The following is a 23,820-nucleotide window of genomic DNA, read 5'->3' as shown; positions in this document are numbered from 1 at the left end:
TTAGCTTTCATAGCCACATGCAAACAAAAAAATCAAAATATTTAATGTTGTGAGAAAAGATCACGTAATTGTGATTCATTGATCATTGGAAATCTACGGATGATGATGTTGCGTACACTTCGTATATTTTTTTGTATCGTTTTCTGTTGAAAGAACAAATTTAGTCGAAAACGAAGAAGATAAGCATAAAAGTATAGTTTGAATATAAAGGAAACAAGAGAGCGGAGCCCGCCCAGAGATGTTTTCTGTATGTGGGATTGTGGGCCGAGAGGAAACACTAGCCCGAACTCCGAAGCCCCAGTCCCCAAGGCCCAAGTGCGCTATTGTTCACTTGTTGATGTTGTTGCTGTTGGATTTTATTGGACTGAGGCCCATTCACCTTTAACTATCGATGTTAAAATGTTAAATTAATAATTATTTAAGTTTTGGATTGATTAATAAAATTCCTCAAGTTACTTAGTCATTTGTTTTTTTATACTAAGTTTTAATTAATTACTTCCATCTATCTATCTGTTTTCACTAAATGATAGGAGGTTATGTTGCATACACCTACGAGTATTATAGTTTTATATCACAAAATTGATTAAATGTTACTCATATACCTCACAAAAAAATTGTACATGAGTAAACTATTCCATAAATGGATTATAATCTATCTATACTTTCTATAAAATGAGAAATCCAAGTGACATAAGAAAAGTTGATGTGTCAGCAGGAGAGGGTGTCCAACAAGGCTTTTCTTATCTCATTATTACATCATAAAGCCAAATATTAAACGAGTTTAAAATTCAAAGGTGGCTCACATTTAGATTCCAAAGGTCTGCCCATCCAAAATCTCTATTATAATACGAACCACTGTCCATCCAAGCCACTGTAATCAAAACCATTGTCCATTCAAAGGTCTGCTCATTCAAATGAATGTAATCAAACTACTGTAACCAAACCACTGATGATTAAAAATTCAAACTTCAAAACCTCCGACGATTCAATATTATGGCTCCAAATTCAAAATTCAAAATTACACTGGCTCCAGATATATAACATATCATCTTCTTCAATCAATTACTCTCTCTGATTAACATCTGTCCTCAACATTTTATAATCAAACATCTGTTCCCAATTCAAATTCTGGCTTCACATTCAAAATTCAAAATTCAAACCATATTTTCTAATTCTATAAATAAGACATAATTATCTGGCTCCACATTCAAATCTCTCTCACTGATATCTGCAAGCGTCTCTCTCTCTCTCTCTCTCTCTCTCTCTCTATCTATCTCTCTCAAATGCATCTTTCTCGTGATTCAGCCACTATTCTCCGATTACACTTCTTTGTTCGAATGTTTGATGATTCTGTTTACATGTTATCGTTCCGGTATCATTGTTCCAACATCGTCGTTTCAATGATGTTGGCCATCACACATCAACCTTTAAATATTGATGTTGCAATATAATTGTTGCAACATCGTGAAAAGTTGCATGTGTTACATTCTTTGATGGGAGAGTTGCAACTTCAACCGACGATATGTATCTTCTATCGTGAAAAAGTCAGTTGTGCTACACTAGTTGAGAAGAGACCTTTGCATTTTAGGTTTGTTTCTTATTTTTTATTAACTGTTAAGATGCATGATTATATTATTAAAATGAACTATTACAGATAAAAATAGGAATTTAATGAAATATTTATAAAGTATTACACGCTAGGGTTAACACTTGCTAAGATTTCGTAGACTCTAGCCTTTCTCCATGTGATTTCATGCTCTCTTTTTAATTTCAGGTCAATTAGCATGTTGCAGATTTTCTGATCATGTTCTAGAAGTTGTGTAAGAAACTCTTCTGCATTCTTTTGGAAGTCTGATAGAGGAGAGTGGAGGACTTCATCGAGCAATGTTATGCTGTTCTAGGTTTTGTTGTCATTAGTGTTGTTGATTATGTCGACTTTCCTGTTTAGTTCTTGGTCTGTTCTTTGTTCTTTGAGTGACCACATCGAGAATTGTGTTTTAAGATCGCTGGTGTCTGACCAGTGGTAGAAACTGAACTTTGCCATGTAGATTTTTTGTAGGTTTTCTGATTTGGAACTATTTTTGACAGGAAGTGATTTATAGGACGAGTTGTTGATGTTTTGAATCAAAACTAATCATCGGTTTTTATAGAGTTTAAAAACACGTTTACATGGTAAATGAAGAGTTTAATTGTAATTTTCATAATCTGCTTTTGTTATTTGAATTTCGATATTTTGTCCCTTGGGTTTCTTGGTATTTAATTTTACGATTTTCCCATAAAAGTTGGGGTTTTGAAAAGGTTTTTGCATTAAAAGATTGTTGTTTTGAATTTTACATTAATATGTTTATATATATTAAATCTACACGTTTTCATAATTACAAAGTTCAGTATATAAACTCATAGTCACTTCACCTGTTTTTCATCACGTTTTCCTAAGAAGATATCATACTTTCAGGAAAGTTGAGTAATATAGTTTATTCAAATGGCCTCATTCACAGATGAAAAATCGGATGATTTCAAGAAGCGTTTTGTCAGGAAAATTGAGGAACAGGTATATGAAGACAGGGCTACTCTTAAAGAGTTGAAGAGATGTTTTGATGGATTACAGGTTGGCCTGTTCACTAGAGAGCAGGTTTCCAGAGATCTTATATGCATGCCTTCAACTTTCGTTCGTGAGCTTTGTGTTGTTAGTAATATAGAGTGTGGTGATAGAGACGTGGAGTTCATGTCGATGCTGAAGGACATACATCGAGAGGTACAACAATCGATGGAGTTGAAGCTAAAGTTTCTTCATTCTTGCTGTTATTGTTAGATTTGAACTTTAATGTTGTTCAGTATGTGATGTAATTATTGGACTTTTAATGTCATGAATAAATGAATAAATTTTAAACTTATGAATCTATGTCGCCTTTTAGTTTTACTTATTTAGTTTTTTAGTTTGATTTAGTTTAATTATTGATTTATTGGTAAGTCAACAGAAGTTTAATAATATGAAGGGTTGGTTTGATGACGAAGAGATAATGTTGATGTTGAATTGTGTCTGAACATATGTTTGGTAAGTCAACAAATGTTTAATAGTATCAACGGTTGGTTTGATGGTTAACAGATTATGTTTATGTTGAATTCTGTCTGAACATCTGCTTGGTAAGTCAACAGAGGTTTAATAGCATCAGGGGTTGGTTTGATGGTGAACAGATGAGTGCAAAGATAAAACAAATGTTCAGAATTTGATCATTGATAGTAGTTTTTCCAAGAATCTGCTGATGATGAAACAACTGTGTATGCTAACGACTGTTTGATTTACCACTGTTGACTAAATGACATAAATTTAAATAGTATTAATCTTTGTTGTCGCATCTTCATTTTAATTATTTCAGTTATTCCTAACAGTGGTTGGGCTAATAGCAGATGTTAGACTTACCGCTGTTGAGTTACACTGATCGAAAACAACTGTTTTTGAAACTTATGCTTGCCTAAAAACACATCCACTGCTAAATGGTACCGTCTGTTATCATAATTTCTGTTTTTCCTAATGACTGTTCATTTACTATAGTGCTGACTGCTGACTGTCATGCATTATGATAACAGAGGTTCTGACGTGGACAGATGTTAGCTAAAAATAAAACAACTGCTGAAAGTTATTATCTGTTGTCATAACTTCTGTTTATCTAACGACTGTTTGACTTACACTGTTTCCAACGACCAACAGAGGTTTCCAAACACATTTTGTTAGACATCTTTTATTAAGTTTGTAAATGTAAATAACAAATTCAATAAGGGGTGTATGTGTAAATATTTTTAATTTGTTGAAAATATGGGAAAACGAAAAGACAACTGTCATTATTTCTTTAGCATTATTACACATCAAACATCTATCATCTGACTTCTTTCAAAAAACTCTTCTTCCTAGTCATTTTCAAGGGTTTCAACTTTCTTATTCTCCGTCTTCTACACTTGAATCACTGGAGGTTTTGTTGTTTTTTCTTCAACAATTGGTATGTAAATTCATATTTGAATACTTTATATTGTTTAACCGATTTTAATTCAAAAAAAAATTCAAATCCTATCTTGCTACAAATACGATTTTAAGTTTATTGCTATACATTTAAGAAGGGTTTAGTTAGGTGTTTGAATCATTTGTTGATAACATATTAAAATAGTTATTATTTGCAGAAAATTTTTAACTCATACTCTGTTTCTATGATTAATTTCAGTAGATACTCTGTTAATACAAAAAGTTAATGTTCATCTCCGAAGCAAACTTTTTAATTTCAATGTTTTAACATCTTTACTGATTCAGGTTTTGTCACGTATACTACATTTGTCAAGTTTCTTGATAACCCAGAATCTTTGAAACTGGTATGACATGTTTTTATATACATAATTTATTTTTATTGAGATATATATTTAACAGTTGTTATAGTTTATATTTTCTTACACTACTTAAAAATTATATACAGGATGTACCTATAGCCTTTGCTAATCAAAAGTGGGGAGATTGTTGGCAAAAAAATAAGTTGTGAATCTATCATTAGTCTGGTAAAAAGTGGTTTGTGAGGGTCAGAATAGAAAAGTCAACGCCAATAATAACTGACGGTTGGGACAGTGTTGTTAAAGATCTCAATTTGCCGAGGGATACTTTGTTGGTTTTCAGAGTGTTAGGTGATTTTGGGCTTGAACTTTCATGTTTTGTTGATGGCATGTGTGGTGAATCTTATTTCACGTTTAATCGTTATGCAAGATTTGGTTTTACGGTATGACCATTGATCTTAACTTGAATCCTTTTGCATCTTAAATCTGTCAATGCTTATTCTCATAAGTCACATACTTCACGTATAGTATTCATTATTTTTAATTTTATGCAGGTAATCGAAGATTGCTTCATTAAACAATTTTACGAAAACAACCCACCAAGTGGTAAATTTCAAATCTTTTATAAGGGTTCCTATTGGAATGTTGAGGTGTCTAAGGTTGATACGAACTTTGTATTTGTTAGAGGATGGCCGGAAATGTGTAAAGATGTTGGAATACTGGAGGATGATTTGCTTGTGTTTAGCAGAATTGATGATGTTGTTTTTGACATAGTAGTTTATAGAGATGAGATTGAGATTTGCTTTTCGAAGAAACCTGAATCTGATGATGATAGTGTGCTTGAGATATCGAAGGCTGATTATGTTGAGAATGTATTCAAGGTACGTATGTATTTAGTATTAGCAGTAAAGGTTTTAATTATTTTAGCATTATACAAATTCTTTCATTAATGTTAACCAGGACATCTATGAGGATGAAGAAGTAGTGTCTGTAGGTGAAGGAAGAACCGTTACTCAGGTACTTACTAAATTATTAAAATTATTTATTTTTAATTTAACATATATAAGAATTTAATGTTTTTACAACTATTAGTAATGCTGTTTACTGATGTTACATTTATCCAATAATGTATTATTTAGATGAAGTTACGAACGAATGCCGAATGCACGTCGAAGAGACGCATGTCTTCACGATTGAATAAAACACAAGATGTAAGTTTACCGTGTTAAAGATTGTTATATTACTATGGTTATTAAAGTTACTCTATGACAATGACGGGTGGTCCTTGGGACAACCCTTAAGCATGTTAAGATATGAAATAATCCTCCATTTAACCGCGTAATTATCTTGAATTAGATAACTACGATGCTTATGTTTCAGGTGCGAATTAGGAGATAAGAGATGGATAAAAGGCAGCTTATGGATGCTTTGGTGGAAAACGGGTCGAGAGAAGAACACAAGACGAAACATAGGAGTCAAGGATGCTGAGTACCGTAAATTACGGTTCTACCGTAATTTACGGTAGACTTGATTTTTGCTGATTCCTGCACCGTAACACAGGCTTGATTCACCGTAACAATCTGATGGCCACCGTAAAATTACGGTGGAGCCGTAATTTACGGTGGTGCCTGAACGTGAAATGTGTAACTGCCACAATATACTCGTTTTTTGGTGTGTCTTTTGGTATTATCTCATCATTGACGGTTCTTGGAGACTTGGGAGGCGAATTTGGAGTATTTGCTTGCTTTGTGAACAATTCTAAACATTTGGTTTGTGTTTTTAATTCGTATGAACACTAGATTAATGTTGATGATGATTCACCGAGCCATGTCCGGCTAAACTCTTCGGTGATCATCCTAGGTGAATGTTTCTAAGACTTTTGTGTGTTAATTTCTGCATTTCTAGAATGATATTTTGCGTTGCTTGAATGTCATGGTGTATGTTTGATTGTTTGTAGTGCGTTAATCTATATCACAATTTCTAGTCTTGATCGTACGTTCTTGGTGCCGTTGGCAACCGAGATATCACGGGAAGGGTTAGGGTTGGTTATTGGTTAATAGGTCATCGGGAAACAACCTTGCATTATCTAATCCGAGTACTTTGTTCCCTTTTATCACTTCAATCACACATACACGAGTTATGTCTATGTAACTCTTTCTAGTGAAATTGCACACAATTGTTTAAAGAAACTGAAACCTAGGGTGATCATTGTTCTCTCCTAATTGTTTACAACCAACTTTGATTTGAATTAGTTCTTAATCTAGTTTTCCAAAACAACAATTCACAATCTTGAATTTTAATTTTATGCAATTTAGTTTAATTTTAGTATAAATACAAAGCTACACAATCAACACATTTTCCACATACTCCCTGAGTTCGATACCCTACTACCACTAACTACAGTTGTTTAGGGATTAAATTTGCGTGACCCACGACATCACGTCAAATTTTGGCGCCGTTGCCGGGGAGTAGTGCGCAACGTGTGTTAATTTCATAGTTTTGTTTGTTATTTTCGGGTTTACGCTGGTTGTGTTTAGTGTGCAGGTACTTGAGGTGTATGCATACTAGAGGCTCTCACAGGTCATCACCGCTATCGTTTGATCCGGAAATTGAAAGAACGTTACGACAAAACCGAGTTTTAGTGCGAGAAAACAAAATTATTGGTTCACCTACTTCACCCATTACACCGAGAAACATCATGGCTGATTCTCAGATTCCACTTACAACCAGTCAAACAACCTCATCCTTTATACCTACTTCCACCCAACCATCACCAAACACTACATTACCTAATACCACCGCTGGGTTTACACCAACCAATTCCACTCAACCAATCACCACTCAAAATGAGCCTACCATCACTTACGATCCATCCACCACAATCCCACCATTATCTCACTTCTTTCCCACTTCTTAACACACTAACATGGTTAATATTAACATTACCTCGTGACGAACCATGTGAAGGGTTTACCTTTGTGTCGCTTGGAAGTTGACCCTTACCTTTCTTTAGTTCCGCCACATCGGTTGCTAATTGCCCCATTTGAGTCGTTAGTGACTGGATGCTTTTATCGCGAACCTCATCTTTTTGCATCCGCACTTCATCAAGTTGATTCCGCTTTTGCATTTCCAATTGCATGCTTTTAAGCATCTCCATCACCTCATTTCCACCCGAAGATCCCCTTTGATCTTGACCCGTTTGGTATTGTTTTTGATACCCTTGGTTATTTCCGCCCCGGTACCCACCTTGGTTATTATAGGATGGCCGTGAACCAAAATTACCTTGGCTACCTTGAAAATTTGGGTTCGCTTGATTTGACGGGTTCCCATATCTAAAGTTCGGGTGATTCCTCAACCCGGGATGGTAGGTATTAGAATTCATGTTGTTGTAGTTCCTACCACCTCCTCCTTGGCCTTGACCTTGGACCGCATGAACTTCCTCGTATTGCCCTTCCAACATTCCTTGGCAATTTTCAGCCGCGTGACCTATTTCATTACACAAAGCACACACATCATAAATTTGATTAGTAGTTTGAACATTACCTTCATCTATGGCATGCACTTGTGGTCGGTTAGTTGTTGGTCGAGCTCTCCTCGAAGCTTGGGCTTTCCTTTTTGATGTAGTTGCCATACTCTCCAAAAACTCCCAATCTTCATTCTCATAATTCGTTCCAAATGTCCCTCCGGTGATAGACATTAAATCCCGTGCATCTTCGGCACTTAACCCCTCATGAAAAGCGTTCATTAACTCCCATAACTCAATCCCATGATGAGGGCAGTTTTTAATCATCATGTTAAAACGCTCAAACGCTTCATGGAACATCTCACCGTGTTGTTGTTGAAAACTTCTCAACCCCTTCCGCGCATCATTAGTCTTTTGGGCGGTGTAGAATTCATCCAAAAAGGTTTGTTGCATCTCCCCCCATGTATAAATTGATGCTGAAGGTAATGTATAGAACCATTTCTTAGCTTTCTCTTCCAACGAAAACTGAAATAAGACTAACTTGACTTCATCGGCCGAAAAACCTTGACTCCCAAAAGTGTTACAAATTGAGTCATAAGCCTCTAGATGGAAATACGGCTCCTCCGTTGCTAACCCTTTATACTTCGGTAAACTTTGCAACGAGTTTGTTCTTACTTCAAAAGTTCTCCCTTGGTTGTTGTGAGGGATAACCACCGGTGAAGGGTTTTGAGTAATGATTGGCCTGAAATGTGCCTCTATTCCCCTTGCTTGTTCTCTAAGATGTCTTCGTGGCACACCATACCTACCTCTCGGAATAATCGGCCCATTCGGTCTTGGTACTTGCCCTTGCGGTGCGATCGGTTGTTGAAACTGTTGTGGTCGCATCGGTGGGCGCTGAGGCGGTCTTTGAAATGGTTGTCATGGTGGCACATTTTACGACTATGCGCAGCAACCATATGAGCCGGGGTGGGCTTATAGTGGTTCAATGCAGGAGGTGATCGAGAGCCAACGCCCGCCGGCGGCCATCTTTGATACTTGGTCGGGTTCGGAGAGGTCGTTATTTGATCAAGGCACGCGGAATAGCGCTAGTATTGAGCGGGCGCTTAAACATAGCTTCGACCGCAATGAATTATGGCACCGGACCCACGCATATTCGCAGGAGGTGGAAATGAATAACCGATATCACGATGATCAGATGAGGCGGATGCATGCGGATTGGCATGCCGGAAGGCCGGTGGTTGAGGATCCACAACATGTGGATTATGCCTCATTGCCACCGTATGATGGCAGCGTTTCGTATCCGACTCCACAACTCCACCATTCTCAGTGGCTTGATCCAAGACGGCAAGAGGGACCACAACAACAAGAGGGAAGCAGTAGCGGCTCGTTCGGGTTTGGAGAATGGAGCGATGTGATGTCGTCCATTTTTGGGCCCCCAGGACCGCGTTATTATTGATCAGGTGGTATTCTCTCTCTTGTATAGTTTGTATATATTTGTTGGTTTATGTTGATTATGGTGGGAGGATGGGTGGTGATTGATCATATGATTGATTGTTGGGTTTGGTTGGTTGGTGGTGTTGTGTTTAAAATGAAAAAAACATAAAAAAAATTATAAAATGAAAAAATACAAAAAAAGAAATTTGGGGTTTGAGATGAGAAGCTTCTTGTGGATGTTGATTGAAGTAGTGATCAAAACCTCCCAGACCATACATTGGGGACAATGTATCCCAAGTGTGGTTGAGGGGGTGGTTGAGGACATCACGGGAATGGAAAGTGATGATGAACTTGCACCGGTTAAACCACAAGAAACAACTATTAAAAAACCGGGGTTGGGTGAAAGTGAAAAAAGTAAAAATGAGAAGAATGAAAAAATAGAGGGTGAACCGAGTCAAGTTCCATTCCCATCGGCTTTACTTGACCCGGGAAAGAAAAATGTTATTGTGTCAAGGGGTCCTCAAAAAGAGGAAATGTGGGATATGTTCAAACAAGTTAAAATAAATCTCCCACTTCTTGATGCAATAAAACAAGTTCCCGCTTATGCAAAATTTTTAAAAGAATTATGCACACAAAAGAGGCCCAGGTTTGGTGGTAGTGTACATAGTAGTTTCATGTTGTTTTGTTTTGTATTTTTGCACAATTGCCATAGCTTTTCGAAGTCCGTGTTCGAAACAAGTGTGGGGAAATTCGGGTCGCGAATTGCTCTTACATCGTGTTGAGGACAACACGGGATTTTTGAGGGGGTAGGGTGATTTTTCCAAGTTTTTGAAATACTTAAAAAACATAAAAAAAATCATAAAAAAAAAAATTTAAAACATCTAAAAAAAAAAAAAAAAAAAAAAATTGGTCACATAAACCTCAAGTTTTGCCGAAATGCACATGCCCAGTGTTCACCGTAAATTACGGTGGAGCCGTAATTTACGGTGGTTGTTAAAAATTTTTTGAGTTTTATGGTGAAAACCCTCTGTGTTACGGTGAAAATTGAGGCCTGCAGGTTACCGTAAATTACGGTATTGCCGTAATTTACGGTGGTGAAAAAAATGGTTGGAGTTTACGGTGGAAACAACCTGAATTACGGTGAATATTTGACATCCAGGTCTCACCGTAATTTACGGTGAGACCGTAAATTACGGTACGCGATGAAATGGTTTCCGTCGGTTCGGTTCCGTATGTATATAAAAAAAAAAAAAAAACAATAAAAAAAAACGAAAACAAACAGGCTTTCACGTGCATTAACCCCATCCACTCATTCATTCTTCACTTTCCACCAACTTCTTCTTCTCCAAGAACCCACATCCTCTTTCTTCTTCTTCCACCTTCTTTTCTTCATAAAACCTTCAATCCTTGCCCAAATCAAGTGAGATTTTGGTCTAAATCGACTAATTTTTCACAAGCTTCGTGATTGTGAGGAGGAATTCCAGAGAAAACGTGGTTTTGGGGTCGAAGTTTGAAACCCTAGGTTGAGATAATTTGGGGGTTTTTGGATTTTTAGTTTCACAAGCATCCTCTCATCTTGAAACAAGGTATGAACACTTATTTTACTATATTATGGAGATGCATTGTGAAAAACAAGGTGAGTTAGGTTATATGTTCTTGCTCACTTGTTTGTTGCTAGGATATGAGTATGAAATTGTTATTGAACATGGTTGATGGTTGTAGATGTAGGAAATATGGTTAAAGTAGTGAACTTTTGGGATGTTCTACATTGTAGAGACACCATGCCCAATTTTTGAAAATTCTTGATACATTTTGGGTTCACTAACATCTACAACCATGGCAACAAGCAAGTGTGGGGATGATTTGTGAAGAGAATGTTAATTTTTGTGTTATTTTGTTGTTTCTTCATGTGTGTAGGAATGGCAAAGACAAAGGAAAAGCCGGGTTCAAGTTCATCCTCGTCAAGAGGCAAAGGCAAGGAGAAGGAGCAGCCATCGAAGAAGAGGCAATATCTTGGTAGGGTTAGTGAAAGCGAAAGCGAGGAAGAAGAAGAGATGCAGTTAGACCCAAGAGATAAACCGGTGTGGAATTCGGGGTCATTGGATGACCAACCCGAAATTTGGCAGCCAACTTTGTATAACGATTGCATGAACAAGTTAAAGAATAAAGCGGCCGCATTCATCTGTGAAAGAGATGTTGATGAGCCTCAGTTGGGCCAGTTCGGGGTGTATGACAAGTTCCGTGCTTTGGGTTGGGAAGGAGCACTCAAGTGTTGGGATAAGGATAAGAGCAATTTGTTTTTGACTGAGATTCAGGAGTGGATGGCAACGCTTAAATGTCACAACTTCCACAGGCCATCACAAATGAAGTTGGTTGGGACGGTACATGGGGTACCAGTTGAAATGTCATTCGATACGTTGAAGAAGTTGGGAAAATATGATAGCCTTCCAAGTAGGGAGTACATGATTCCCACGCTTGATGATTTATTGCTCAAACCTGAGAAGCACGTGACATGGAACAGTATGTTGGCTGATTTGTTTTTGCCCGGTAGGTATGGTGGCGTGTTATACCGAAAAAATCTGAAGATAGAAGCCAAGCTCTTGCATACGATCTGTTTACTTAATGTCATCCCAAGGAGAGGGGATAAAGAACAGGTGAGGTTTCCAGAGATACCTGTTCTGTATTCATTGATGCATGGCTCCCCACGCTTTCCAATTCGCTACCTGATCATGCACCATTTGTGGATATGCCGGAACAAATACGGGAGAGACATTGTCCCGTACTGCCGCATCATAACGGGCTTAATGAAACAGCAGAAGGCACTCACATCTGAAGACCGCGGTTTAACGAAAAGGCACTTACCTTTTACTTTGGATAGGTTGGGAAACGTTTGGACATACACTTCGTCTAAACGTTATCACAAGCTGAAATCGGAGGGTCAACGGTGGAGGGCGTTGAAATTAGGTGCAAGGGAGTTGTTACCGGGAGAACCGGATGAACCTGAAAGCGATGAAGAGTTAATTCCGAGTGGGGATGATGATTACGCAGACGAGCCAACGGGTGGTGCAAATGTTGGTTTTGGGGCTTTTCATGGTGGTCATGGTGGCACATTTTACGACTATGCGCAGCAACCATATGAGCCGGGGTGGGCTTATAGTGGTTCAATGCAGGAGGTGATCGAGAGCCAACGCCCGCCGGCGGCCATCTTTGATACTTGGTCGGGTTCGGAGAGGTCGTTATTTGATCAAGGCACGCGGAATAGCGCTAGTATTGAGCGGGCGCTTAAACATAGCTTCGACCGCAATGAATTATGGCACCGGACCCACGCATATTCGCAGGAGGTGGAAATGAATAACCGATATCACGATGATCAGATGAGGCGGATGCATGCGGATTGGCATGCCGGAAGGCCGGTGGTTGAGGATCCACAACATGTGGATTATGCCTCATTGCCACCGTATGATGGCAGCGTTTCGTATCCGACTCCACAACTCCACCATTCTCAGTGGCTTGATCCAAGACGGCAAGAGGGACCACAACAACAAGAGGGAAGCAGTAGCGGCTCGTTCGGGTTTGGAGAATGGAGCGATGTGATGTCGTCCATTTTTGGGCCCCCAGGACCGCGTTATTATTGATGAGGTGGTATTCTCTCTCTTGTATAGTTTGTATATATTTGTTGGTTTATGTTGATTATGGTGGGAGGATGGGTGGTGATTGATCATATGATTGATTGTTGGGTTTGGTTGGTTGGTGGTGTTGTGTTTAAAATGAAAAAAACATAAAAAAAATTATAAAATGAAAAAATACAAAAAAAGAAATTTGGGGTTTGAGATGAGAAGCTTCTTGTGGATGTTGATTGAAGTAGTGATCAAAACCTCCCAGACCATACATTGGGGACAATGTATCCCAAGTGTGGGGATGGGGGGAATTTTTTGAAGATTTTTGAAAAAATTTTAAGCCGAGCAAAACAATGTGAAATCTTGTCGCCCCAATTTATCCCCAAGTCAATACACCGGCAACCCTTATTACCCTTTTCATTCTTGGTGAGAGTTGTAGCCACACGTGTATATAAATAACCTTTGATGAGAGTGGCTACGGGTGGGGGTGTGTTAGAACTTGTGCTTGAATGCGATTTGAATCCGTTGTTAGACATGAATGTAGAAAGGATAAGGGCATTAGGTAGCCTCGTCGGTTGTGTGAGTGAGTGTGGGATTTGGGGGGTTGGACCTCATAAGTTATATATATGAGCATGGTAGTGAGAGGGGCGGGGGTTTGGTCATTTAGTTGCCCAATTTTGTGCCTAAAGCCTATCATTTGTTTCCCCTAGCTACTTACTTGAAAATGTACCCAAATTTGACCCGGTCTTATAAGCATTAGTGATATAATTAGTAGTTTATGAGTTTGAAATAGTCATGGTTAGTGTATTATCGTTTTGTGTCTTGAAAAAAAAAATGAAAAGAAAGAAAAAAAAAAAAAAAAAAAAAGAAGAAGGTTTCATTGTCTTGTATATAGTAGTATGCATTGTTAGTTGTTTTTGGTAGTTGTAATAAAAAGACCGGGTCGAATTTTCGCTACTCATATATATTCCATTTCCTACCCATACACCTAGCCACGTTACAACCTTTAAGCCCCTTTGATTTGCATTCATGTTTGACCCATTATAGGAGGATAGTTGATTCAGGTACAAGCTTATGATTGCGCAACCACCCGTTTGCCTAGTGTGTGTCTAGCTTATCTTTGCTAGTTTCCACTTTTAGCCGAGAGGAGAGAAATTGTGAGGGGTGCATTGCTTGGGCATTAACAAAGGGGTTGATTAAGAAAGTGCATGATTTGTTTGATTTGATTTGATCACTTGTTTCGAAGCTATGTTGATGAGTTGCTTGGGACAAGCAACGGTTAAGTGTGGGGATGTGACGGGTGGTCCTTGGGACAACCCTTAAGCATGTTAAGATATGAAATAATCCTCCATTTAACCGCGTAATTATCTTGAATTAGATAACTACGATGCTTATGTTTCAGGTGCGAATTAGGAGATAAGAGATGGATAAAAGGCAGCTTATGGATGCTTTGGTGGAAAACGGGTCGAGAGAAGAACACAAGACGAAACATAGGAGTCAAGGATGCTGAGTACCGTAAATTACGGTTCTACCGTAATTTACGGTAGACTTGATTTTTGCTGATTCCTGCACCGTAACACAGGCTTGATTCACCGTAACAATCTGATGGCCACCGTAAATTACGGTGGAGCCGTAATTTACGGTGGTGCCTGAACGTGAAATGTGTAACTGCCACAATATACTCGTTTTTTGGTGTGTCTTTTGGTATTATCTCATCATTGACGGTTCTTGGAGACTTGGGAGGCGAATTTGGAGTATTTGCTTGCTTTGTGAACAATTCTAAACATTTGGTTTGTGTTTTTAATTCGTATGAACACTAGATTAATGTTGATGATGATTCACCGAGCCATGTCCGGCTAAACTCTTCGGTGATCATCCTAGGTGAATGTTTCTAAGACTTTTGTGTGTTAATTTCTGCATTTCTAGAATGATATTTTGCGTTGCTTGAATGTCATGGTGTATGTTTGATTGTTTGTAGTGCGTTAATCTATATCACAATTTCTAGTCTTGATCGTACGTTCTTGGTGCCGTTGGCAACCGAGATATCACGGGAAGGGTTAGGGTTGGTTATTGGTTAATAGGTCATCGGGAAACAACCTTGCATTATCTAATCCGAGTACTTTGTTCCCTTTTATCACTTCAATCACACATACACGAGTTATGTCTATGTAACTCTTTCTAGTGAAATTGCACACAATTGTTTAAAGAAACTGAAACCTAGGGTGATCATTGTTCTCTCCTAATTGTTTACAACCAACTTTGATTTGAATTAGTTCTTAATCTAGTTTTCCAAAACAACAATTCACAATCTTGAATTTTAATTTTATGCAATTTAGTTTAATTTTAGTATAAATACAAAGCTACACAATCAACACATTTTCCACATACTCCCTGAGTTCGATACCCTACTACCACTAACTACAGTTGTTTAGGGATTAAATTTGCGTGACCCACGACATCACGTCAAATTTTGGCGCCGTTGCCGGGGAGTAGTGCGCAACGTGTGTTAATTTCATAGTTTTGTTTGTTATTTTCGGGTTTACGCTGGTTGTGTTTAGTGTGCAGGTACTTGAGGTGTATGCATACTAGAGGCTCTCACAGGTCATCACCGCTATCGTTTGATCCGGAAATTGAAAGAACGTTACGACAAAACCGAGTTTTAGTGCGAGAAAACAAAATTATTGGTTCACCTACTTCACCCATTACACCGAGAAACATCATGGCTGATTCTCAGATTCCACTTACAACCAGTCAAACAACCTCATCCTTTATACCTACTTCCACCCAACCATCACCAAACACTACATTACCTAATACCACCGCTGGGTTTACACCAACCAATTCCACTCAACCAATCACCACTCAAAATGAGCCTACCATCACTTACGATCCATCCACCACAATCCCACCATTATCTCACTTCTTTCCCCCAACTACGGGTCAATCATCATCTACCTTCACAATTGCACCCAATTCAACTATTGTGCATACTACCCCATCCTTTAGACCACAACAATCGGGTTTTCAGTATTCAAACATTCCATTTGGGCAAACTTCAGGAATGCAAGGGGGTGATTATGATGAGGGATTTGAAGACTTTGAGGGGTATGAAGATGATGGGTACGGTTATGGAGATTATGGTGATCAAGGGGATTTTGGGTATGTTCAAAGTCAATCTCAAGGGATGGCGAGTGTTGGTGGAATGCAACATCAACAACTTATACCACAACACATTCGGCCAAGACCACAAGGGCCACCAATGCCACAACCGATTCCATTGCAACAGGTCCGGCCACAACATGTACACCAACAACCATGAACCAAGTTTGTGAAGATCATTCAAGCGACATGAGCGGCTAGTCCTTTTAGTGGTTTCCTTCGGATGGAGGGTTTTGTAAGTGGATAATTTTATGTGTTTGGTGACAATCGTTTGACTCAGTGATCTAAGCATTCGATACTTTTCACTTGTGATTTAGTTGATTAATTGTAATCGGTTGCATTTGCTTAACCTTAGTCTTTGATCATTCAGTTCCCGAGAGTTCTAGTAATTGGGATATATTTGCTATGGGATTAGGGTTGGTAATTGTGATTGGTAACCACTAGATAACCTCCCGTTATGTATTGACCGGAGTACTTAGTCTTTGGTTATCACAATTAGTTGATTAGGTTAGTCCACTTATGTCTATGTAAGTGTTCGATTAAACACATGATTGAAGTTAACTGCAAAACCTGAATTCTGGAGGAACCATTGTTCTTTCTATTGATTTGAATCTCACTTTTAGTTCGTAATTTTTAGATAATCAATCAAATCCAACAATTGAGTTTTACTTTTTAATAGTAGTTAATTAAAACTAAACTGAGCATTATACACTTTCCACAATCCTCCTCTGGTTCGATATCCGACTTACCCTATCTACTGGTTTAGTTGATTTTTGCATGTCCTTAACGACAGACATCAGACAACAGGTTAAGAACAAAGGTAAAGTTACTTCTGAGAGAAAGGAGACGGTCAAGAATATGACTAAGGGAAATGTTGCCTTACCTGTCGACACAGGTGATCATATTGGATGTTCTTCATCTGCTCACAAAGTTAAGGTATCTATACTCGCCACTTAATCAGTATATCTTATATAAACTGTTTTTTTTTGTTCATATATTCAACATTCCTTTAATTCACATGTATATGTTTACTTTTTCATCAAGGGGAAAAGAGCCGCCAACGTTCAGAAAAAACTTATCTGTAGAAATAAGATTATAAAGACTGCAAAAAGACATTCTGGACATCTTCTCGATCCTGAGTTCTTTCATTTTGATCGCAAAGGAGACTATAGGCTGGTATACCGTTTTTTATAACAAACTAATGATTTATGTTTATTTGTCTGACTATTATTTTTTTCCACACAATACATGTAGCGTCTTCCTGTTGAAGTTGCCAGACGAGCAGGTCTTTCTGTTGATCTTCATCCTTTGAAAGTTCAAAACATGGTTGGAGTTGTGGAGGTTTATGATGTTAAGTCGGAGTTAAATGATTTGAAGCCACATTATGCGTTGGACGGTTGGCGAAAGTTTATGACTGAGAATAAGTTGAGGTTTGGTGATATGTTGCACTTCACTTATGTGTCTTCGGAACAGAAGATCATATTAAATCAAGTTACCTCAGTTTAACAACGACATTTAAGTATGTTCTCATATCATATATTATAATTATGAATTTTTTGAAGGGGAGATTGTATGTTTTTTTTTTTAAATTATTAACTTGATGTTTTGCTGCTATGTATAGCTAACATGATAAAACACTGTTATTAGCACTTTATGTTTTATATATAGATGATATCATGCTTCTTTTTGCTAATAGTAACTGCAATTAGTAGAAACTTAGTTTATTAATCGCAAATGCGATATTCTTCTGCATTTATGGGTTTATGAATTCAGAATAATGGATGGATGTATATGACTGTATTTGGCATGATGATGTTGTGTTTCATGTTGTTAAAACCAGGGTTTGAACATCTGTTTGACTTTTGGTCAATAGTTAATGGAAACCCATGTTAGGTTCAACAGTGTTTTGAAGAGGAAAACAGTGTGAGAAGACAGTAGATCTGATTAAGTTAAACATCTGTTCAGACTTAAACAGATGTTTGGCGTTAAACAGATGTTTGGCCTTTCACAGATGTTTGGCCTTTTATATCGGAGGTTTGGACTTAAACAGATGTTCGTGCTTAAAAAGATGTTTGGTCATAAACAGATGTTTCACCTTAAATAGATGTTTGGCCTTCTATATCAGATATTTGGACTTAAACAGATGTTTGGCCATAAACAGATCTGTAGCGTTAAAGCAAACATCTGTTTAAGGTCAACATCTGTTTGACTATTGGTCAACATCTGATTGACTTTTGGTCAACATCTGTTTTAATTTTGGTTAACATCTCATTTAGTATTCAACAGAACTTTGAATAAGTCAATATATGTTTAATTTGTTGTTTCGTTTTCTTGAATTCTATGTAATTTTGTAAAGTAGTACAAAAACAAACATTTTTACAAAATCCCAAATCATCCTATCATTAAAGTAATTTTGTAAAGTAGTTTGCTATCAACATAATGGAATTGCTGTTGAATAAACCTATTGACCATTAGTGTATATCAATTTTATAAGTCTGCACTAATTATTTTTTTACTCTCTGTCAATATGAGCTATGCATGATTTTCTAAGAAACGACCCGTGTTTGCACACGGGTCTTACCGCTAGTACTATATAATAAAAGAAACCAATAAGAGGACATATGTCATTCATTGAAGCCATCTATTTTTAGTCTTCTCATCTCTATCTCCACTTAAGTATAATTAATATTAATCAAAGATAATTCTAAAATAAAATCAAATTTAAATTTAAACAATTCGTATAGAAAATAATATAGTCTTTTGAAATATTTATTAGATTTCAAATTTATTTATCTTGAAATTAACAAAAACGGTATACTAAATATAAATTAATATAATGTAAATAGTTAAATGTCATTTTAGTCCCTTTGGTTTGGGCCATTTTATCAGTTTAATCCAAAAGTTTTATAATACACAAGGTTTATAAAAAATATATATCAAGATATAACTTTTTATTGATTGGTATATAAAATTACACGTGCTCAACCCACACAATACATGAGTTTCTTAAAAATGTAACTTTTCATTAATTAGTATATAAAATCAAATTTACTCAACACATAAATACACGGGGTTCGTAAAGATATAACTTTTTTATTATTTAACACATAAAATTACATTTATTCAACACATGTAATAAACGAGGTTTTTAAAGATATATTGTTTTATTATTTGGTATATAAAATTACATTTATTCAACCCGTGTAATAAACGAGGTTTTTAAAGATATTTTTTAATATTTGATATATAAAATTAGATTTATTCAACCCGTGTATTACACGGGGTTCTAACCTAGTAAGTTTTATATCACGAAATTGATTAGCATGTATAAAAAATTAACTATACTTGATGAAAATAACTACGGTTTTTATAACAATAATAATAATTACTGTTTTAACAACAGCAGCAGCAACATCAACAATAATAATTTGGTTTTCATAATTATACAAAATTTACAACTCTATTTTATCATCAGGAAAAAAAGTACAAACAAGTAAGCAAAACAGATTCAAGCTTTTAACCGGGACGCACATAAAAATTGGTGCTCATGCATATTCAGGGGTATCCATGGTGTAATCCTTATATTGAGGCATTGGGTTTTTCTTGTTTTGTTCTTGTCAATGTTTTGTTCTTGTCAATGTTTTGTTTCCAATTTTGTACTATTTTTTATAGTTATTTTCTCTCTCGCTTTCTTTGAATGAATTTCATCATCACCGTTAAAAAATAACAAAAGCAAGGAAAACAGATTATGTTTTCGGAATCTTAGAGGTTGTTTGTCAACTTCTGAATGGTTAAGTGCTGAACCAGTAAGAGGTCTAAACAATTAATTGCTTAACCAGATACCGTTCAGAGACAAATGTCTGACCAATTCAGATTAGAGGTCTTAACCATTCAAACTCAGTATAATGCTTAACTATACAGAGACTAATGTCTGAACCATTTAGACATCTGCTTATGAAACAAACAGTCAGAACCATTAAGTGTTAAATCAGTAAAAAGTTTGAACCAATAAAAGTCTATTATGAGCTAAACAAAATGTCCCAAAACCAAGCCCATCTTGAAAACTTGGCCCATAATAAAAAGAACCCAAAAGAGCCCAAAATAAGGCCCATCGTGTAAAATACGCGTTTTAAGGTCGGCGAAACATCACCCTATAAATACTACCTTACCCCATATCAAACCGCATTACGCAAACATTCAATCTCAAGATCTCATCTTCAACCTCTCGCCGTTCGAAACCCTAACCCTAGTTTTTAAAATCTTCACGGCGCAAGAGATCTTGTCTATCCCGCTCAATAGATCCTCACTTGCTCTATTATTCTCACTATTTTTCAATCTCTAATATTCGTTTTCGAGACATTTTTTTGAATCGTATTATTTCTTTTTGTTTCCGTACGGTCTAAAAGAATTAATCGAAGATGTCTCGGTGCTTTCCGTACCCTCCTCCTGGTTATTATAGGAACGGAGCTACTGCACACGACGCCTTGATCGAATCGATTAAGGTTTGTTCAGAAAGCGCTTTTGAGATCTCTTGTTGTTCTATCATGTTTATGTCAAATTAGGTTGTGTATGTCACGTGTTCGCGGTTATGAATGTGTTTATCGACGATTGATTGGATTATTATTGATTCGTTTTTGAGCGAATTAGGGCTAGGGTTTGATTTTTACGGATCGTTTGTTGATTTTGGTCGAGGTTTTGTTATTAGAGAATTAAGTCGGTGTTTAGGCCAGAGTTATGTTTAAGATTGAATTCGGTGTTTTAGAGACTTATTTTTGGTTATTAGTTTTAGGCTTAATCAATATATAAGCGCTGAGATAGGTATAATGTGTTTTTGGGGCAAGAGATAAGGATTTTTAGGCAGTTAATTGTAATGATGTGTAGATTTGAGTACTATTTTTGAGAAATGTTGTGTGTGTAGAAAAATACCTTTGTTTTAAGGGTATGTTTTATGGTTGCATACAATAAGTTTTGATGGTAGAACACAAGGTATTGAATGTTAAGTGTAGGTGAGTAAGCTTACAAGGATGAATGTTAGAATAAGTAAGACGTTTGAAAGTCGGGTTATCATGGTTTTAAACTTTTAGAATTGTTGAAATTCTGTTAAAAATTGTTGAAATCACACTGTATAAGAAAATGGTGTTGAGAAATTAGTGTAAGAAAGCGTTCATGACCACCTTATATCGATAATCGTATAAAGCTTTTCTAATGGACATCAATTGTTTTACCATGTCAATATTTTCAAACCAATGTTTGTTTTACATTAAATCATACTGTTTGTGTTACAGTATTTTATTGTTGTTTTTCTGTTTAATTAATGATATTTATAAACTTTTTCCAATTATATCAAATGTTTACTTTGCTCTATTTATTAATTTATCTGCATTAGAATTCATGTTGTAAATTTAATATGTAATTTATGTTACAAGTGTTGTTGCTTGTTAGGAGCTATTTGTTTGCTTATTGCTGTAATATTGTGAATTTGATGTATCTGAACCTGAAATGCGAAATTATGGTCATGTTGTTAAGTCCCATGTATGTTATTGTTGGATCTAAATATACTGCTCTGGTGCTTTAATTAAAGCTCCAGAAGAAAACCGATAAGACGAAATCTGAAAGAAAGAAAGAGAAGAAGGACAAGAAAGAAAAGAAAGATAAAAGACGAAATGAAAAAAGAAACAATGAAGTTTCTCATAAGGTGTGGCAGAATTCAGCTAATTGTACAGACCCTCAAATCAAGGAGACAAAGGCAAGCACTGAAGTGCTTGATAAGAGTGACTTGACCCAAGAGCACGGTCAACCCATCAGCTCACACCAACCAAGCTACTCATCCGATAGCACACAAAACAGTAACAAAAGAAAAAGAGACGAATACAGTTTATTACCTGATAGCTCTGCTGGCAATGGTTAGTTGCATTTGCTTTTTGACTTTGATCTTGAACAAGTTTATTGTCTATTCAGGATGCTAATCTTACAAGATTCTTTTGGTTTTAAACAGGATCGTTCAAGATTCGGTTTCTGAAGAAGCAGAAAGGATCTGATTCTAGCGGTTATGTTGCAGATGGAAGATCAAACACTTATACGTCGGTGGCATCTTTCAACTCAGACAGAAGTATGGTTTCAAGCATTGGGAATACTAGTGTTCCTACAACAACTGGGAAAGAAAACAGAACTCAAACTCAAACGAAGTTACACTCAACTTTTAAGGGAACAAAGATTAGTGATTCAAATAGGCCGCATTTTAGTAAAGTACAGTGTGTCCCAGCTTTAGCAAAACCAGCCTTTCAATCTACCGAACCACAACAGCAAGTTATTTCTCGAACTCATATTGAACGTGAGATACCAAGTTATCGTGGCGTTTCCAATCTTGTTATAAACAAGACAAGCACATCAGCTACAGGAAGACTGTCTGTTAATGAAATCCCAGTGCCTGTTATTACCAAGCAAAAGGAAGACTTGCAGAAGGTAGGTCCCACACGATCGGAGAAAAAGATGTTGAAGAAGCATGCGAAGTATGAAAAGCTAATAGGAAGTTGGTTACCGCCGGTTTACCAAGCTGAGCTACCTGATGATGATTGGCTGTCTAGCAGTAAACCCTCAAGATCTTCGGTCTTGAAGGTTGATGCTGAAACATGTTGGGAATCGGTAGCATCTTGGCAGCCGTGTGCGCGCTTTTTAGCTGAGGTGGATATACATGCGTTGCCTTACACAATTCCTTTCTGATATACTTAAGATGTTGTATAGTTGCATCGGTTGAGAGCCGAAATTGAGTAGAAATTTTTTTTGTAGTTAGGGGAAGATATACCAAATGGGGGTGTCTTCGATAATACCAAATGGGATCAATGTTTAAGTGTTGGTTTTAATTTTTGAACCATTCAATCGTTATACATTGCTATTTGGATTTAATCATTATGTTTGTTTTAAAACATGTGGTTCATGGTTTGATGACCAAGTTGGAAATTAAAAACCAACTTTGGTGTACCATTAACATCATATAAAAGGTAGTTTAGTTAGTATTTTGTAAAAGAAGCTGAATGTATAGTAATGAAACATTGTTCATTGAATAAGAGTTTGTATTGAAATATATTATAACAAAAACAAAGAAATAACTTTACCAAATTCTTAGTTTTGAATAATTATTTTACCAATCATACAAGCCCCTAAAAACACAGATGACCAACCCCATCCGAGGTCACAATCAGTAACAGCCAAAGACCTGTAACACTAGCCCATGCCAATCTAATATTCGGTAGTAACCGAGTTATGCGTATAATTTGTAGTCAGCAGCAACAAACTCTGGGTCAACCGCTCCAAAAGTCGGGATGACAATGAGACAGGTATAGGTAATCATTGTCCCATACTCATTTTTAATTAAAACCGTGTCCCACGTCTAGGATAGGTCGATTGATTATCCTTCGAGTATTTTATTGTGCCCACTGGTCCATTAAAATTATTCATTTGGGTTCTCAACTACATTTAGACCACCCGTAGTGGCCCAATTTGGGCGTTTTCTCTGAAATCCACGCCCCAAAACACCGCCGCCACCGCCCCCTTGGGCGTTGTTTTCAGAAAATGAGGGGAAGGCGTTGTGTAAATGTAAAGAACGCCGGTGCAATGTTTCTCCATTATTGTTTGACCAATCAGAAGCTTCCAAGTATTATTTTTTGTTTTATTTTTTTTTTAAAGATAATAATTGGGTAATCATTGATGGGGCATTATTGGACATTATCCCACTACACCCATATATGAAAAACGCCTCATAAGGGTTCGACCATATTTTCAAGGGGCGTGATCGAGTTTTCTGCTTATAAAATGCACTAATTTTTTTCAAGGGGTGCG

The 23,820-nt window shown here is 36.9% G+C and overlaps 2 protein-coding genes and 1 non-coding gene across 3 annotated transcripts; all 3 read left to right on the top strand.

The window, feature by feature from the left end:
• Positions 1–8,072: 8,072 nt before the first annotated feature.
• Positions 8,073–8,178, top strand: LOC118485188. Its single transcript, XR_004875493.1, has one exon. It is a non-coding gene; the product is annotated as a small nucleolar RNA R71 (small nucleolar RNA).
• Positions 8,179–10,549: 2,371 nt separating this feature from the next.
• On the top strand, positions 10,550–12,938 carry LOC110894684. Its single transcript, XM_022141910.1, has 2 exons — positions 10,550–10,794; positions 11,126–12,938. Exon 2 carries the CDS (start codon positions 11,128–11,130, stop codon positions 12,841–12,843), a length of 1,716 nt encoding a protein of 571 aa, XP_021997602.1. The 5' UTR covers positions 10,550–10,794; positions 11,126–11,127; the 3' UTR covers positions 12,844–12,938.
• A 7,223-nt stretch (positions 12,939–20,161) lies between these two features.
• Positions 20,162–22,887, top strand: LOC110894685. Its single transcript, XM_022141911.2, has 3 exons — positions 20,162–20,486; positions 21,566–21,887; positions 21,980–22,887. Exons 1-3 carry the CDS (start codon positions 20,403–20,405, stop codon positions 22,702–22,704), a joined length of 1,131 nt encoding a protein of 376 aa, XP_021997603.1. The 5' UTR covers positions 20,162–20,402; the 3' UTR covers positions 22,705–22,887.
• Positions 22,888–23,820: the final 933 nt, after the last annotated feature.

Source organism: Helianthus annuus, chromosome 12 (assembly GCF_002127325.2).
Source record: "Helianthus annuus cultivar XRQ/B chromosome 12, HanXRQr2.0-SUNRISE, whole genome shotgun sequence".
Classification (NCBI taxonomy): Eukaryota; Viridiplantae; Streptophyta; class Magnoliopsida; order Asterales; family Asteraceae; genus Helianthus; species Helianthus annuus.
This window is presented reverse-complemented; position numbering and strand designations above follow the sequence as displayed.